The 17,203-nt window shown below is 54.4% G+C and overlaps 2 protein-coding genes across 3 annotated transcripts; both read right to left on the minus strand.

Moving 5' to 3' along the window:
• Window positions 1–413: 413 nt before the first annotated feature.
• Window positions 414–2,452, minus strand: EXOSC6 (exosome component 6). The gene is made up of 2 exons (XM_044270550.1): window positions 1,779–2,452; window positions 414–736 (listed from the first exon to the last, which is right to left on the minus strand). The coding sequence occupies exons 1-2, from the start codon at window positions 2,400–2,402 to the stop codon at window positions 581–583; spliced, it is 780 nt and encodes a 259-aa protein (XP_044126485.1). The 5' UTR covers window positions 2,403–2,452; the 3' UTR covers window positions 414–580.
• Window positions 2,453–5,339: 2,887 nt separating this feature from the next.
• AARS1 (alanyl-tRNA synthetase 1) lies at window positions 5,340–14,102 on the minus strand. 2 transcript variants are annotated; one of them, XM_044269696.1, is made up of 21 exons: window positions 13,977–14,102; window positions 13,021–13,170; window positions 10,549–10,737; window positions 10,324–10,469; window positions 10,049–10,240; window positions 9,712–9,856; window positions 8,946–9,091; window positions 8,763–8,871; window positions 8,536–8,686; window positions 8,327–8,451; window positions 7,995–8,139; window positions 7,730–7,908; window positions 7,473–7,586; window positions 7,185–7,391; window positions 6,909–7,093; window positions 6,725–6,833; window positions 6,534–6,647; window positions 6,343–6,462; window positions 6,179–6,265; window positions 5,980–6,093; window positions 5,340–5,896 (listed from the first exon to the last, which is right to left on the minus strand). In XM_044269696.1, exons 2-21 carry the CDS (start codon window positions 13,162–13,164, stop codon window positions 5,711–5,713), a joined length of 2,907 nt encoding a protein of 968 aa, XP_044125631.1. In that variant the 5' UTR covers window positions 13,165–13,170; window positions 13,977–14,102; the 3' UTR covers window positions 5,340–5,710. The 2 variants fall into 2 exon arrangements, with proteins under 2 accessions (XP_044125631.1, XP_044125632.1); XM_044269697.1 differs by having other exon boundaries at window positions 13,021–13,176; window positions 13,976–14,100.
• Between the last annotated feature and the right edge of the window lie 3,101 nt (window positions 14,103–17,203).

A 17,203-nucleotide genomic window follows, 5' to 3' on the forward strand; every position in this document is an offset into this window, starting at 1 on the left:
GACAGTTAAGACCTCATTCACACACGTGTCCTCCGTCACGCTGTATTAATATGTGACCCCCTGCTTTGCTCAGCAGAGTCCAGGCTGTATTTTATATCATTCCCACAAGATGGCGTAGTGAACACCCCCGCTGACTGGTCAATCCTGGTGCTCCTCAGCAGCTTACTACACATCGGCCACAAAGGAGCAGCTGCCAGGCGGAGCCATAAATACCACAGAGCAAAAGCACCAAAATAGTGGCTTCAAGGGACTGTCCACTGTGCAGGGGTGAGTGGGAGGTGCACCAGGAGCCACTACAGCTGCCCGCACTCTGCTGGGCTACGAGGGGCAGTGGTGGCATAAATACAGAGGGGAGGGGGGAGGGGGAATCACATGACCTGGGGTTCACAAACTAATTTTTATTTACAATTCTTACAAAAATAAAAAAAATAAACCATCTGGTCAGTGATTGGGCGGGGCAGTGACAACCAGGAGATCTTAGCAGCTCCAGGGACCAGTGTCCAGTAATCCTCCATTACACGGAATGTGTGTGGTCAGAGTCCTGAATGTACAAGAATTGTCCCTAAATCTTTCACCGGTGTCACGCGGTCTCGGGGGCTGGGATCTTCCGCTTCGTCGCCTTCAGGAGACTCTGCTGCAGCACCGGGTACAGCCGCTGACAGCCCTCCATACACATCCGGACGGCTGCCACCGAGCTGTCACCCTCCCACTCGCCGCTGCACAGGAGGCCGGAGACCTGGACAAGAGGAGACACATGAGGGGCACGCCCTACAGAACACCCCTAAAATACAGCCCCTGGAACCCGACCAGAGAGAGGACCCCAATATACAGGAGCCCCCTCGACGACCCCACCGCAGAGAGGACCCCGATATACAGGAGCCCCCTCGACGACCCCACCGCAGAGAGGACCCCGATATACAGGAGCCCCCTCGACGACCCCACCGCAGAGAGGACCCCGATATACAGGAGCCCCCGACGACCCCACCGCAGAGAGGACCCCGATATACAGGAGCCCCCGACGACCCCACCGCAGAGAGGACCCCGATATACAGGAGCCCCCGACGACCCCGATATACAGGAGCCCCCGACGACCCCGATATACAGGAGCCCCCGACGACCCCGATAAACAGGAGCCCCCGACGACCCCGATAAACAGGAGCCCCCGACGACCCCACCGCAGAGAGGACCCCAGATATACAGGAGCCCCCGACGACCCCACCGCAGAGAGGACCCCAGATATACAGGAGCCCCCGACGACCCCACCGCAGAGAGGACCCCAGATATACAGGAGCCCCCGACGACCCCACCGCAGAGAGGACCCCAATATACAGGAGCCCCCCCGACGACCCCACCGCAGAGAGGACCCCGATATACAGGAGCCCCCGACGACCCCGATATACAGGAGCCCCCGACGACCCCGATATACAGGAGCCCCCGACGACCCCGATATACAGGAGCCCCCGACGACCCCGATATACAGGAGCCCCCGACGACCCCGATAAACAGGAGCCCCCGACGACCCCGATAAACAGGAGCCCCCGACGACCCCACCGCAGAGAGGACCCCAGATATACAGGAGCCCCCGACGACCCCACCGCAGAGAGGACCCCAGATATACAGGAGCCCCCGACGACCCCGATAAACAGGAGCCCCCGACAAACAGGAGCCCCCGACGACCCCACCGCAGAGAGGACCCCGATATACAGTCAGTGATCGGGAACACTTCTCACCGCTGAGGTTCTGTTGCCCTGACACACTGTAGCAGCCCCTCAGCTCACCTGGTTGAGGGTCGGCAGCAGGGTGAGATACATGGTGGCCCCCGCCTTCTCCTCGGCGTCGTCCGGATCCAGCAGCAGCAGCTCCCCGGGGCCCCGGCTCAGCCCCGCGCCCACCGCCAGGTCGTACATCTCCACTCCGGCGTCCGCCAGGGCCAGGGAGGCGCAGGAGACGGCGGCGGGCACGGCGGAGCCCCGGTCCTCCAGCACCAGCGCCCACACCGCCAGCTCCGCCCGGGGGTACCGCTCCAGTCGCACCGCTGCCTCCAGGCTCTCCTGCAGCAGCAGACCGGCCTGACGGGGGGAGGAGGAGGACGACGATGACGACCAGGGCCCGGCCCGGGAGAACGGGGCCCAGCGCAGGTCACACACCAGGCGGCCCCGGCTCTCTCTGCCCCCGCCGCCCCACTCCCGGGGCCCGGACACCGCGCACAGCACCTTCGTGCCCCCAGCCTCCACATAAGCGGATCCCGCAGCTTGACTGAGGAGCCCGGCCCGCACAAACACCGCCCGAGGCTCCCCGGCGCCACGACCCGTCCTCTCCGCCTGGGGCTGCTCGGAGACGGCGTACAATAACGGGCTCTGAGATTCCTCCGGGCCCCGGACACGGCGGCTGTCACCAGGCATGACTGCTACTGCACAGCGTGAGACGTCTGGGCCTCCGACAACCAACGAGACTGAGGGAGGGGGGACAGAGCGGCCGCGAGCAACCAGCGAGACTGAGAAGAGGGGAGGACAGAGCGGCCGCAAAAAACCAACGAGACTGAGGGAGAGGGGACAGAGCGGCCGCGAGAAACCAGCGAGACTGAGGGGAGGGGGGACAGAGCGGCCGCAAGAAACCAGCGAGATCGAAGGGGGGACACGGCCAGAATGGGTCTGGGATGAGTGTTAAGAGTTGCAGTTTCTGGCCCAAGGGAGGGTTTACACGCTGCTGGCTTAGGGCTCATGCTGTTGGGTGTTTTGTGCTCCGGGCCAAATGCATGCAGAGCAAAACCGCAGTCATGGGCATGAGCCCTTATTCACACAGGCAGTGCTTTTAAGCCAAAACCAGTTGCAGATCTTTCCCTCATCTCTGTGGAGGCTCCACTCACTGAAGGACCAAACACTGCCTTACATTGGCATCCTGATGGCTGATACTTGCAGTTCATTTGTTAACCCCTTCGGTACCAGCACCATACATGTATGGCGCTGGAGGGAAGCGCAAACATGGCCATCACAGTCATTAAAACCTTTACATGCCGTTATCAAGTGTGATCACAGCCTCTAAAGCAGAGATGCTCAACCTGCTGCCCTCCAGCTGTTGCAAAACTACAACTCCCAGCATTCTCAGGCAGCCTACAGCAGGGTATTGTGGGAGTTGTAGTTCTTCAACAGCTGGAGGGCCGCAGGTTGATCATCCCTGCTCTAAAGGATGAAAAACCCAGAAGCTCGCGCTTCTTAACGGCATCCTCTGCGGCCAATCAGGATGCTGGTATTTGGTTTTAATACACTGGGTCTATCTGAAGAGACCCAGGGTATTGAAGCTGCAATTCTTATTTCAGGCCAACATTAGAAATGAGCAATTCTCCTCTCCGCATGGGTCTAAAACCCATGAAGATAAAAAAAAAAAGGTTTTGTAGGCTCAAATATGAGCTTCAAAACCATAAGTAAAAAAATTTAAGTTTAAATCACCCCCCTCCATAGAATAAAAAAATATAATCATCATGGGTATCACCATGTCCGAAAACTCCCATACTATTAAAATACAAGAAGGGTCAAAATGGCCAATTGGCCATTTTATTTCTTCTTACCCAAAAAATGTAATAAAACGAGATAAAAAAAAGAGTCAAACACTCTCCAAACTGATATCAATAAAAAACTAGGTTGTCCCGCACAAAATGAGCCCCCACAGCTCAGTAGACATAACTATATGGGGGTCAGAATATGGTGATGTAAAAAAAAAAAAGAGTTTTTACAATTTAAATGTATTTTTACACTATTTAGACATAAAAACCTATACATATTTGGTATCATTGTAATCGTACTGACCCAGGGAATGAAGGGCATGGGTCAGTTTTGCCGCAAAAGGGTAAGCTGCAGGGACAAAACTCAAACCAGTGGAGGAATTGCGTTTCTCTCTCTCCCCCCCTCCATTTGGAATTTTTTTATGGTATGCCATATTAAATGGTTGCATTAGAAAGTACAACTCGTCCCACAGAAAATAAGCCCTCATATTGTCCATGTGAACGGAGAAATAACTTATGGCTCAAGGAAGAAAAATGAAAACGCAAAATCCTCCAGTACTCTAAGGCCGCTTTCACACGGGCGAGTTTTCCGCGTGAGGTGAACGCATTGCACCCGCACTGAATCCTGACTCATTAACTTCAATGGGGCTGTGCGGATGAGCGGTGATTTTCACGCATCACTTGTGCGTTAAGTGAAAACCGCAGGTTCTATATTCTGTGTTTTTCATGCAGCAAGTGCGGATGCGGTGCAATTTTCACGCATGGTTGCTAGGAGATGATAGGGATGAGCAACCCCGGACCCAATTAAAGTAAATTCACAGCATTATTCTCCCTTATAACATGGTCACCTCATCCACTTGATCGCGCAGCCGGCATAGTCTTCTTTCAGGACCTGCAAAAGGACCTTTGATGACGTAATCGCGCTCAGGTGACATCAGCGCAGGTCCTGCTGAATAAAGATAGAAGGATCTTTACATCAAAGGTCCTTTTTGCAGGTCCTGAAAGAAGAGGCTGCCGGCTGCGCGCTCAAGAGGATGAGGAGAGTTCATTTTTATTTTTTTAACCCCTCAAGGCACATTTTAGTAAGCATTCTGTATTAAGAATGATATTATTTTCCTTTATAACCATGTAATAAGGGAAAATAATAAAATATACAAAACACCGAACTTCAGTGAAGAAGTCCAGGTTCGGGTCTGGGTACCACATTCAGTTTTTTATCGCACGCGTGCAAAACGCATTGCACCCACGCAATAAAAACTGAACAACGCAATTGCAGTCAAAATCGACTGAAAAGGCGTCACGCGGGTTTTCCCGCAATGGACACACAATCCGGGACGCCTGTGTGAAAGAGGCCTAAGTGTTAAATGTTGTTCAGGTCTCCGGCTGCTCCAGTAATGGCTGTACATTATTTTCTTATACTTCAGACATGTGGGGCCCCAGTGACCTGTAATCCAGGGTGCCATTATTGCTGCTGGTTCTGGACATGTGGGGCCCCAGTGACCTGTAATCCAGGGTGCCATTATTGCTGCTGGTTCTGGACATGTGGGGCCCCAGTGACCTGTAATCCAGGGTCCCATTATTGCTGCTGGTTCTGGACATGTGGGGCCCCAGTGACCTGTAATCCAGGGTCCCATTATTGCTGCTAGTTCTGGACATGTGGGGCCCCAGTGACCTGTAATCCAGGGTCCCATTATTGCTGCTGGTTCTGGACATGTGGGGCCCCAGTGACCTGTAATCCAGGGTCCCATTATTGCTGCTGGTTCTGGACATGTGGGGCCCCAGTGACCTGCACTTTGGGCAGAGCCCTTCTATGGCGTGTACATAGACCCCAACACTTTGCGTCAGTTATTTTTTTTATTATTTAAGGTCAGACATGTAAGTCTCGCTCTACATACAAGGCGGTGAACACGTCGGGCCCCCAATACCAGAGGGCAGGACACAGGTTATTAACAGGAGGCTACATTCTTAACCCTTTCCTGGCTAATCCCTTTCCAGCTGTAAGGGAATGTGAGCAGCTACGTCCCATGCAAGGCCAATGAATGAGCGATGCACTAATACTGAGGGGGAGGGGGTTGAAACTACAGGATGAAACATGTCCACAGGGGCCAGTGCCACCACATAAACCCTTTCCATGCCAGGTGGATAAACTGTCCCACAAGCACTGGACGGAAGGAGCATTCTCTCCAGTGTTGTCACAATGACTTCTCCCTTTTAGTTCTTCAAGGAATCGAACTTGAGTTTGGCGAAGTCCTCGGCCAGTCTCAGCACGTCAGGAAGGCAACTCAGGTTCCTGCCAGTGGCCTGTGCCGACGTGTCCTTCCCTCCTCCCTTACCGTCCATCAGGTCAGTCACTTGCTGCACCCACTCGTTGGCTTTCAGGCCTTTGTCTGCGGCCTCCTGTGGAAGAGAAGATCAGTCAGGCACTCAAGCTGACCGAGAACCTCAGACTGGTCCCATAAAGGGCTGCCCGTCTTGTTTACCTGGGGCACTTGGCACAGGCAGGTGATTTTTCCAGCCTCGTTGTCCACAGCAAAGATTATGGCCGAGGTGTTCGGAGACTGAGACTTGAGCAGTTTCAGAGATTCATTCAGAGCCTGAGAAAAGGAGAAGAGAGACTAGAAGAGTGATGGAAGGTGGTGAGCAGGACCGGAGAAGGTTGTGAGAGCAATATGAACGGACCTTGGCAGATGCCCCCTCTTCCATCTCTAGGACCAGGAGGGGTTGGTTCGGGTTTTCTGCTATCAGCTGTTTTGTCTTTTCCAGGACCTGAACAGGAACAGAAACTTGAAGTAAAAACGCACATTGCAGCCATCATGGTCACAGTAGGTTCTGGTCACACTCACCCGCTTCTGGATATCAGCTTTGCTGGAGCGGTCTAGATCATCCATAGTCTTCTTAAGCGATTTCAGCAGTTCTCGGAGCTCGTCCTTCTGCCACTGAGAGATGACTGCTGTAGCCAGGGTCTGAGGACACGACAAGGAGGTCAGAGAGGCAGAGAGAGCGAAGAGCAGGGGGCACCATGTTGTGGTCATACCTCGCTGAGGTCAGCAATGTCCTTCTGAACATCCTTGTTGGGGGTAGTCTGCTGCTTCACTTTGGCTTCCAGTTGAGCGAGTGCAGCTTTCAGGGTCTCCTGCCTCCTCACAGCCTGCAGCAACAGGTAAGAAAGTCATTATCTGAGCCGCCATTGAGTTGCTCAACAGGGCAGAGGCAGATACAACTCACCTTCTGCGCTTCCACCCCGGTGAGGGCCACAATTCTCCGGATTCCCTTTGCAATGGCTTCTTCTGTGACAATAACCAACTGTCCAGCATGGCCAGAGTTCTGCAGGTGCCTGGAAAGAGAAGTCAATGTCAGGGACCTCTGCACCAGAAGTCTACATGTGGTAGGCCAGTGACCAATCACTTACGTTCCACCACAGAACTCCACCGACGTCACAGAGCCTGCGGGGCCAGAGGGATCAGCCAGCAGATCCTCTACAGGGATCCCTACAGACACCACACGTACAGGGTCCGGGTAGGTCTCATCAAACACCGCACGTAGCCCCTGAATTGCTTTAGCAGCTGCCAAGGGACAGTCCAAGGCATAGACGGTCTGGGCAAAGATATATAGACCTTTGTCACTAAACAGATGATAATTAGAGGGGTTCCTGTCGGGGGGCTAGGGTCAGTGATGTCTCATTCACCTTCTTCTCCTGGATCAGCTGGTTTGCGATCTCCTCTGTTCTGCGGATTTCATTTGTGCTCATGGCTCCTTTTGCTGTGAAATCAAACCTCAACCTGTCAGGAGCAACCAGAGACCCCCGCTGATCCGCCTCCCCGAGGACCGAGCGCAGAGCAAAGTTCAGGATGTGGGTGGCTGTGTGGTTGCTCATAACTGGACGTCGCCTTGCCTACAATGTGAAGACACGTTTATTACAAGAAGGCCGATCCCGGCATTTCCTCTAGTAAACGGAGAAGAACCGTGAACTCACCTCATCGACGTAGAGATGTACGCGGTCACCGACCTTTAGGCTGCCGTACACAGTCCCCACGTGTAGGACGTAACCGCCCCGGACCTGTGTGTTCCTTACACTGAACTCTGTTTTCTACAAAGGAAAGACACTATCACTCAATGACGCCTCGAGCCGAACCTCACACCCATCACAAGTCTCACTATTTGACATTCCTAAATAGCAGTGACCTAGAAAGTGATCCCTCCCCAGCCGGCGTTTCCATCGCCCATACTCACGTCCTCACTGCTGTCATCCTCCCGGACCATGTATCCCTCATCGTACGTCTGTCCTCCTTGTTCTGCATAGAAGCAGGTCTTATCTAGGACCAGACCGCACTCCTGCCCTGTGTTGACCTCATCCACAAAAGTCTTCTCCCGCCGAATGGCCCTCAAAGTGGCCTCCACTCCATTAAACACTGCAGAGCAGCAGAATGTGACAATGCACGAGGAATCGTTGGTTATATTTGCCCCATGACATACACCGAGCACCACCTCGTCTTACCGTAGACACCATCTGGACTTGACGTGTAGTTGTACTTTGTGGAATCATCTGTCGGCTCCAGACCCCGGGTGCGCAGCTCTTCAATGGCGTAAATATCCAACATCAACAGGTCCTCGTCACCTGCCCCCTTCCCCTGAGACTTGAGCTGTAATAGGACACAGGGTAGAGGATGAGGACTACTCTCCAACACAGGATGCAGTGAATATTCTGCTGCTCCATTATTGGTCCATCTACTAGAGTCCAACATAAATCAACAGCAGTCGAGGGAGGCAGAGAGGTGGATGATGGGTGGAGCAGGCCCGAACGACCTGATGAACAGTGTGAAGTGTTACCTGGGCAGCCTTTCTCTCCTCTTCAAAGCTCTCCATATCCACTTTCATGCCTCGTTCCTCTGCAATCAGGCCGGTCAGATCCACAGGGAATCCATATGTGTCGTACAGCAACCATGCTGTGTCACCTGGGGAAAGGGGAGAAGCAAGACTCGGCTTAGACCTCAGAGCTGTCTGTCATGGAGGGCCCTGCAGTGAGCGGCTTCTCTTACCAGGGATGGTCTTGCTCTCCCCCAGGCTCTGTATCTTCCGGTCCAGGATGCGGCGCCCCCTGTTGAGAGTTTTCAGGAACTGAATCTCCTCCTCGTTAATGATGTCCTTTACCATGTCAGGGTCCTTCTTAAGCTCGGGGAAAGCGTCCCCCTGCATGGACAGAAGACAACGACATTGCAGGCAGCAGATGACATGATGCAGGGAGGACACAATGAGCGACATTTACCAGCGATTGGACGACAACATCAACCAGGCTGGCGAAGAAGCCTTTGGATGCACCAAGTTTCTCGTGAGAGTATCTCACAGCGCGGCGCAGGATTCGGCGTAAAACATATCTACAACCAAGTACGAGAGAGATGAGGAGACAACTCCCACGCCAGAAACACCAACCCTTCCCTACAAGACTTACCCACGGCCAGTATTGTCCGGTCTCCCACCATCAGCAAGGGCAACTGTGATGGTCCTGGCGTGATCTGCGAGCACTCTGTATGCCATGTCTACGCCATCTTCATCCTCTGCACCCACCTTGCCAGAATATGGCCTTGCTCCGGTGCCCTGTGACAAAAGACACTTTACAGAACCAGCCGCTACATAAACCAATCAGGACAGCCAGCATGCTGTGCGCAGACACTGAACAAGCAGGGGATACTGCTGGAAGGCTTCAGCTCTGACGCCTGCAGGCATGTGAATGCTGCTCTGGAGTATAAGACATGCTGTGACTTGGGATCAGTTCATTTACCCAGCATCCCCTATATGTTGACTGTAAGGGCTCTTTCACACGAGCGGATCCCGTGCGGGTAATCTGCTGCGTGATAGAGAGCCAAGCCCCGTTCCGGACAGCAGATGCACGGAGCAGTAACATGACTGATAGCGCTCCGTGCCTCTCTGACATTTTTACTACAAAAATCACAGTGACAACTTTATCTCAGATCAGAGAGGCACGGAGCGTTCTCAGTCATGTTACTGCTCCGTGCCTCTGCTGTCCGGAACGGGGCTTGGCTCTCTATCACGCAGCGGATTACCCGCACGGGATCCGCTCGTGTGAAAGAGCCCTAATATGGAGCGCGGCAGTGCAGCTTCACGTCCTCCCAACCCCCGCTGGCCTCGTTATAATCTGCAGTGCTGATGAACGCCGCAGAGTATAAAGCCTCAGCACATCTCCGTGCCTCCCGTACCTTCTGGATGGCATCAAAGTATGGAACGAAGAGGTCGGTGTCGTAGTTGGACATCTTGCTCTGCAGCACGGACACCAGCCGCTCCAGACCCATCCCGGTGTCAATACTTTTCTTGGGCAATGGTTTTAAGCTGCCGTCACTTTCCCTACAACAGAACAGCCAGCGTTACAGTCCAAGACGGACAGCGCATTTGATGTCTGTAACCATGGAAACACATTGCTCTGCACAGGAATTACGCCCTTCAGATGTGTTGGAACACAATCCGATTATGTGGCTGACTGGGCCGGCCCTTTAAACGTATGAACTCTACTTCATGGGTGACCTCTCCGCTCCCTACCTGTTAAACTGAATGAACACCAGGTTCCAGATCTCCAGCACGTTGGGGTCGTCCATATTGACCAAGTGAGCGGCATCGCGGCCCCCAATTCGGTCAAAGTGCATCTCGCTGCAGGGTCCACAGGGGCCCGTGTCCCCCATCTCCCAGAAGTTGTCCTTCATGCTGCCTGGTAATATGCGGCTCTCTGGAAGCCTGGAGAGAACGAGGAGTCAGCGTTGCGCCGTAGATCCCCTCCGGTCCTGTAAGGACCCCACCCCAGGAGACCCCCATCTTACCCCAGGTTGAGCCAAATCTGCTTACATTCCAGGTCCGGTTCCAAACCTGCCGCCTCGTGACCACCAAAGTAGGTGACGTACAGGCGCTCAATGTCTATGCCAAATTCCTTGGTCAGAAGGTCCAGGGCCAGTTTACACGCCAGCTCCTGCAGGGGGCAGACCAGGGTTAATATCCCCCCCAGGAATACCATCACCACCATAGCAGCACTGACCGTGAGGCCTCACCTTGAAGTAGTCCCCAAAGGACCAGGAGCCCAGCATCTCAAAGAAGGTGTGATGATAGACGTCCTTCCCCACGTCATCCAGGTCGTTGTGCTTCCCGCCAGCACGGATACACTTCTGGGTGTTGGCGGCTCGGACCAGCCTGGCCATAGGGTGGGAAGGGTCAATGGTGTTCAGAAAGATCGGCTTAAACTGAAGAAAAGGAAGAGCAGGAGGTTAGTGTGGAACATAACCCTCATCATCCGCAAAACTCATCATTCTCAGCAGACACGCATTAATCAGAGTTCTATCCAGAAAGCTGCATCGAATACCGCGACCCCCACAAGTGATCGCAGGGCGTTTACTAGGGCTGCACTCAGCCGGCGGCCACGTGACAACGCCACATCCTGTGCCACCAGTAAGTACACCGCCGGCCGCCACCCACCGACTACACCAGGTCTAAAAACTACTCAGAATGCAACGAATCCTGCCATGTGGAAAGTGGCTGCCGTCAGCATTGAAGCCCTCATGTGGGGCCACAAGGCTGATCTGACCCGGGGCCCCGCTGAGCTGCAGGGGTCTCATCAGGTGGGGGGCTAAAGCTGCTGATACATCTGTAATGACAGCGCACAGAACGGACTGACTAATCTGCTGACACGTGGGGGACGGGCGGCACCATCCCCGTCAGCTCTCCATACAAAATGCTGAGTAATAAGAGCCCCCTGCAGCCCTCTCACGCCCGCCCGCCGCAGCCCTCTCACGGCCGCCCGCCCGCCGCAGCCCTCTCACGGCCGCCCGCCCGCCCGCCGCAGCCCTCTCACGGCCGCCCGCCCGCCCGCCGCAGCCCTCTCACGGCCGCCCGCCCGCACAGCACAGCACTCACGGCCGCCCGCCGCACAGCACAGCACTCACGGCCGCCCGCCGCACAGCACAGCACTCACGGCCGCCCGCCGCACAGCACAGCACTCACGGCCGCCGCGCAGCACAGCACTCACGGCCGCCGCGCAGCACAGCACTCACGCCCGCCGCGCCGCACAGCACTCACGCCCGCCGCACAGCACTCACGCCCGCCGCGCCGCACAGCACTCACGCCCGCCGCGCCGCACAGCACTCACGCCCGCCGCGCAGCACTCACGCCCGCCGCGCAGCGCAGCACTCACGCCCGCCGCGCAGCGCAGCACTCACGCCCGCCGCGCAGCGCAGCACTCACGCCCGCCGCGCAGCGCAGCACTCACGCCCGCCGCGCAGCGCAGCACTCACGCCCGCCGCGCAGCGCAGCACTCACGCCCGCCGCGCAGCGCAGCACTCACGCCCGCCGCGCAGCACAGCACTCACGCCCGCCGCGCAGCACAGCACTCACGCCCGCCGCGCAGCACAGCACTCACGCCCGCCGCGCAGCACAGCACTCACGCCCGCCGCGCAGCACAGCACTCACGCCCGCCGCGCAGCACAGCACTCACGCCCGCCGCGCAGCACAGCACTCACGCCCGCCGCACAGCACAGCACTCACGCCCGCCGCACAGCACAGCACTCACGCCCGCCGCACAGCACAGCACTCACGCCCGCCGCACAGCACAGCACTCACGCCCTCCGCACAGCACAGCACTCACGCCCGCCGCACAGCACAGCACTCACGCCCGCCGCACAGCACAGCACTCACGCCCGCCGCACAGCACAGCACTCACGCCCGCCGCACAGCACAGCACTCACGCCCGCCGCACAGCACAGCACTCACGCCCGCCGCACAGCACAGCACTCACGCCCGCCGCACAGCACAGCACTCACGCCCGCCGCACAGCACAGCACTCACGCCCGCCGCACAGCACAGCACTCACGCCCGCCGCACAGCACAGCACTCACGCCCGCCGCACAGCACAGCACTCACGCCCGCCGCACAGCACAGCACTCACGCCCGCCGCACAGCACAGCACTCACGCCCGTCCGCCCGCCGCTCAGCACTCACGCCCGCCCCCGCCGCACAGCTCTCTCGCCCATCGCACAGCTCTCTCGCCCGTCCGCCCGCCGCACAGCTCTCTCGCCCGCCTGCTGATTAAATCAGGAAACCCTGGGAACCTCATACACTTCACGTTTCCCTGGCTATTAAGATGTCCGCTTGCTGTCAGTGAAAGAGAATCTTCTTGTTTACATCTAGATGCTACAACACCCATCCCGATTTTATACTTCTCACAGCTGAAGGTTTGTTACAGAGGATTGTCTGGACAAAACTCTGTCTGCAAAGCCCCCCTTTAGATCCCCAAACATCTACGGCCAGGAGGGGCACACACTTAGCTGATGAGAAGGGGGAGGAGCATGACCCCCCCCCCACACACACACACACTATCCGCTTTGTGAGGGGTCGGAATCATCACTCCATTCACTGATGGACATCACAGTATGGTAAATGTTGGTGAGGGGCCCCCGTACTCCTGAGATTCCAGCAGTACCTCAGACCTCTCACACAGGTGGGGGCGCCCTTGGACCTCCCACTGGACGCACCTGGTTCATGCCTGCGTTGGCGAACAGCAGGGTGGGGTCATCCAGGGGGACGGTGGCGGAGGAGTGGACGTACGTGTGGCCATTCTCCTTGAAGAAGTCGATAAACTTCTGTCGGATCTCAGCGGCGGTCAGCGAAGTCGTCATGGTAACGGCAAACTGCAAAGAAGAACACCGCGTGTCAAAATGATGGCTCTAACCTCACAGGAGACCCTCAGACAGCCGGGACCCCCGAGAAATGAAGACCACCTCAGAGAGCAATAATGGCAATGAACTTACCCTCCTCTGGGGGGGTCTCTATAGATAGCAGGCTGTTACCCCCATACACCTCTATATCTGGGGTAATTACCCTCCTGGGGGGGGGGGGTATAGATACCAGGCTGTTACCCCCATACACAACTATATGTGGGGTAGTTACCCTCCTCTGGGTGGGGGGGGGGGGTCTCTATAGATACCAGGCTGTTACCCCCATACACCTCTATATCTGGGGTAATTACCCTCCTGGGGGGGGGGGTATAGATACCAGGCTGTTACCCCCATACACAACTATATGTGGGGTAATTACCCTCCTCTGGGTGGGGGGGGGGGGTCTCTATAGATACCAGGCTGTTACCCCCATACACCTCTATATCTGGGGTAATTACCCTCCTGAGGGGGGGTATAGATACCAGGCTGTTACACCCATACACCTGTATATCTGGGGTAAATACCCTCCTCTGGGGGGGTCTCTATAGATACCAGGCTGTTACCCCCATACACCTCTATGGGGTAATTACCCTCCTCTGTGGGGGGGGGGGGGGGTCTCTATAGATACCAGGCTGTTATCCCCATACACCTCTATATCTGGGGTAATTACTCTAATGTGTGTGTGGGGGGGGGGGGGGCTCTATAGATGCCAGACTGTTACCCCCATACACCTCTATATCCGGGGTAACCATAGATACCCGGCCTGTATCACCTTGGCTCCTGGCTGGTGACCGCTCCTGCACTGCGGGCTGTTCCCGGGATCTGCGCTCGTTTCTCCGGCTTCACACGTTGTCTCAGATCGGACAAGCAGAAAGCGCTGACAGTAGAGAGAATCTCCGCCCCTGCATTCCTCTGATTGGATAACAGGTACTGGCTGTGCGTTCCTATTGGATGAGAGGGATGGCAGTCAGCGATAACGAGGCTGCCGGCTGATGCAACTGGGTGCTGCTCATGTGACGGGGGAAAAAGGGGTAAGTGAGGGCGGTGCTTCAGGGCACATCTGTGGGGGGACGTGAGGGCGTCTGCGACATACGGAGGGCGACGGCAGCTGCTGGTCCCGGCCTCCTCCTGATAGGATTAGATACACAGCTCAGCAGGCAGTATCACACAGGAGAGGATTAGATACACAGCTCAGCAGACAGTATCACACAGGAGAGGATTAGATACACAGCTCAGCAGACAGTATCACACAGGACAGGATTAGATACACAGCTCAGCAGACTGTATCACACAGGATAGGATTAGATACACAGCTCAGCAGACAGTATCACACAGGATAGGATTAGATACACAGCTCAGCAGGCGGTATCACACAGGATAGGATTAGATACACAGCTCAGCAGACAGTATCACACAGGATAGGATTAGATACACAGCTCAGCAGACAGTATCACACAGGATAGGATTAGATACACAGCTCAGCAGACAGTATCACACAGGATAGGATTAGATACACAGCTCAGCAGACTGTATCACACAGGATAGGATTAGATACACAGCTCAGCAGACAGTATCACACAGGATAGGATTAGATACACAGCTCAGCAGGCGGTATCACACAGGATAGGATTAGATACACAGCTCAGCAGACAGTATCACACAGGATAGGATTAGATACACAGCTCAGCAGACAGTATCACACAGGATAGGATTAGATACACAGCTCAGCAGACAGTATCACACAGGATAGGATTAGATACACAGCTCAGCAGACAGTATCACACAGGGGAGGATTAGATACACAGCTCAGCAGACAGTATCACACAGGATAGGATTAGATACAAAGCTCAGCAGACAGTATCACACAGGATAGGATTAGATACACAGCTCAGCAGGCAGTATCACACAGGATAGGATTAGATACACGGCTCAGCAGACAGTATCACACAGGATAGGATTAGATACACAGCTCAGCAGACAGTATCACACAGGATGGGATTAGATACACCGCTCAGCAGACAGTATCACACAGGATAGGATTAGATACACAGCTCAGCAGACAGTATCACACAGGACAGGATTAGATACACAGCTCAGCAGACAGTATCACACAGGACAGGATTAGATACACAGCTCAGCAGACAGTATCACACAGGATAGGATTAGATACACAGCTCAGCAGACAGTATCACACAGGACGGGATTAGATACACAGCTCAGCAGTCAGTATCACACAGGAGAGGATTAGATACACAGCTCAGCAGACAGTATCACACAGGATGGGATTAGATACACAGCTCAGCAGACAGTATCACACAGGATGGGATTAGATACACAGCTCAGCAGACAGTATCACACAGGATAGGATTAGATACACAGCTCAGCAGACAGTATCACACAGGATAGGATTAGATACACAGCTCAGCAGACAGTATCACACAGGATAGGATTAGATACACAGCTCAGCAGGCAGTATCACACAGGAGAGGATTAGATACACAGCTCAGCAGACAGTATCACACAGGAGAGGATTAGATACACAGCTCAGCAGACAGTATCACACAGGATAGGATTAGATACACAGCTCAGCAGGCAGTATCACACAGGACAGGATTAGATACACAGCTCAGCAGACTGTATCACACAGGATAGGATTAGATACACAGCTCAGCAGACAGTATCACACAGGATAGGATTAGATACACAGCTCAGCAGACAGTATCACACAGGATGGGATTAGATACACAGCTCAGCAGACAGTATCACACAGGATGGGATTAGATACACAGCTCAGCAGACAGTATCACACAGGATAGGATTAGATACACAGCTCAGCAGACAGTATCACACAGGATAGGATTAGATACACAGCTCAGCAGGCAGTATCACACAGGAGAGGATTAGATACACAGCTCAGCAGACAGTATCACACAGGAGAGGATTAGATACACAGCTCAGCAGACAGTATCACACAGGATAGGATTAGATACACAGCTCAGCAGACAGTATCACACAGGATAGGATTAGATACACAGCTCAGCAGGCAGTATCACACAGGATAGGATTAGATACACAGCTCAGCAGACAGTATCACACGGGATAGGATTAGATACACAGCTCAGCAGACGGTATCACACGGGATAGGATTAGATACACAGCTCAGCAGACAGTATCACACAGGATGGGATTAGATACACAGCTCAGCAGTCAGTATCACACAGGATAGGATTAGATACACAGATCAGCAGACAGTATCACACAGGATAGGATTAGATACACAGCTCAGCAGACAGTATCACACAGGATAGGATTAGATACACAGCTCAGCAGACAGTATCACACAGGATAGGATTAGATACACAGGTCAGCAGACAGTATCACACAGGATAGGATTAGATACACAGCAGGCAGTATCACACAGGATAGGATTAGATACACAGCTCAGCAGGCAGTATCACACAGGATAGGATTAGATACACAGCTCAGCAGACTGTATCACACAGGATAGGATTAGATACACAGCTCAGCAGACAGTATCACACAGGATAGGATTAGATACACAGCTCAGCAGGCAGTTTCACACAGGATAGGATTAGATACACAGCTCAGCAGACAGTATCACACAGGATAGGATTAGATACACGGCTCAGCAGACAGTATCACACAGGAGAGGATTAGATACACAGCTTTCATCCGCAGCTTTTGGTCCAGTTGTTAGATTCGGGTTATTAGTACACCTGGGACTTGTAGTCCGTTCTGTGTGGGGTGATGGGGGCAGTACACAGCCCAGTGTATGTTTACAAAAGGCATGGAAAGTGATGCTTTGCAGTTGATGTTTGATGAGAGGCGATTCTCTGCAGTTGATGTCTGACGAAAGGTGATGCTCTGCAGTTGATGTCTGATGAGAGGCGATGCTCTGCAGTTGATGTCTGACGAGAGGCGACGCTCTGCAGTTGATGCCTGATCAGAGGCGACACTCTGCAGTTGATGTCTGATGAGA

The sequence above is a fragment of the Bufo gargarizans genome, chromosome 10, assembly GCF_014858855.1.
Source record: "Bufo gargarizans isolate SCDJY-AF-19 chromosome 10, ASM1485885v1, whole genome shotgun sequence".
Classification (NCBI taxonomy): Eukaryota; Metazoa; Chordata; class Amphibia; order Anura; family Bufonidae; genus Bufo; species Bufo gargarizans.

What these genes read in the sequence shown, in the direction of transcription:
- EXOSC6 (XM_044270550.1), bottom strand. Translation starts at nt 2,402, where the DNA reads ATGCCTGGTGACAGCCGCCGTGTCCGGGGCCCGGAGGAATCTCAGAGC. An exon ending in TGCTGCCGACCCTCAACCAG is followed by an intron (nt 737 to 1,778) that starts GTGAGCTGAGGG and finishes CCTCTTGTCCAG; the next exon opens with GTCTCCGGCCTCCTGTGCAG.
- AARS1 (XM_044269696.1), bottom strand. Translation starts at nt 13,164, where the DNA reads ATGACGACTTCGCTGACCGCCGCTGAGATCCGACAGAAGTTTATCGAC. An exon ending in GGAGAGCAAGACCATCCCTG is followed by an intron (nt 8,452 to 8,535) that starts GTAAGAGAAGCC and finishes CCCTTTCCCCAG; the next exon opens with GTGACACAGCATGGTTGCTG. An exon ending in ACATTGCTGACCTCAGCGAG is followed by an intron (nt 6,463 to 6,533) that starts GTATGACCACAA and finishes TCGTGTCCTCAG; the next exon opens with ACCCTGGCTACAGCAGTCAT.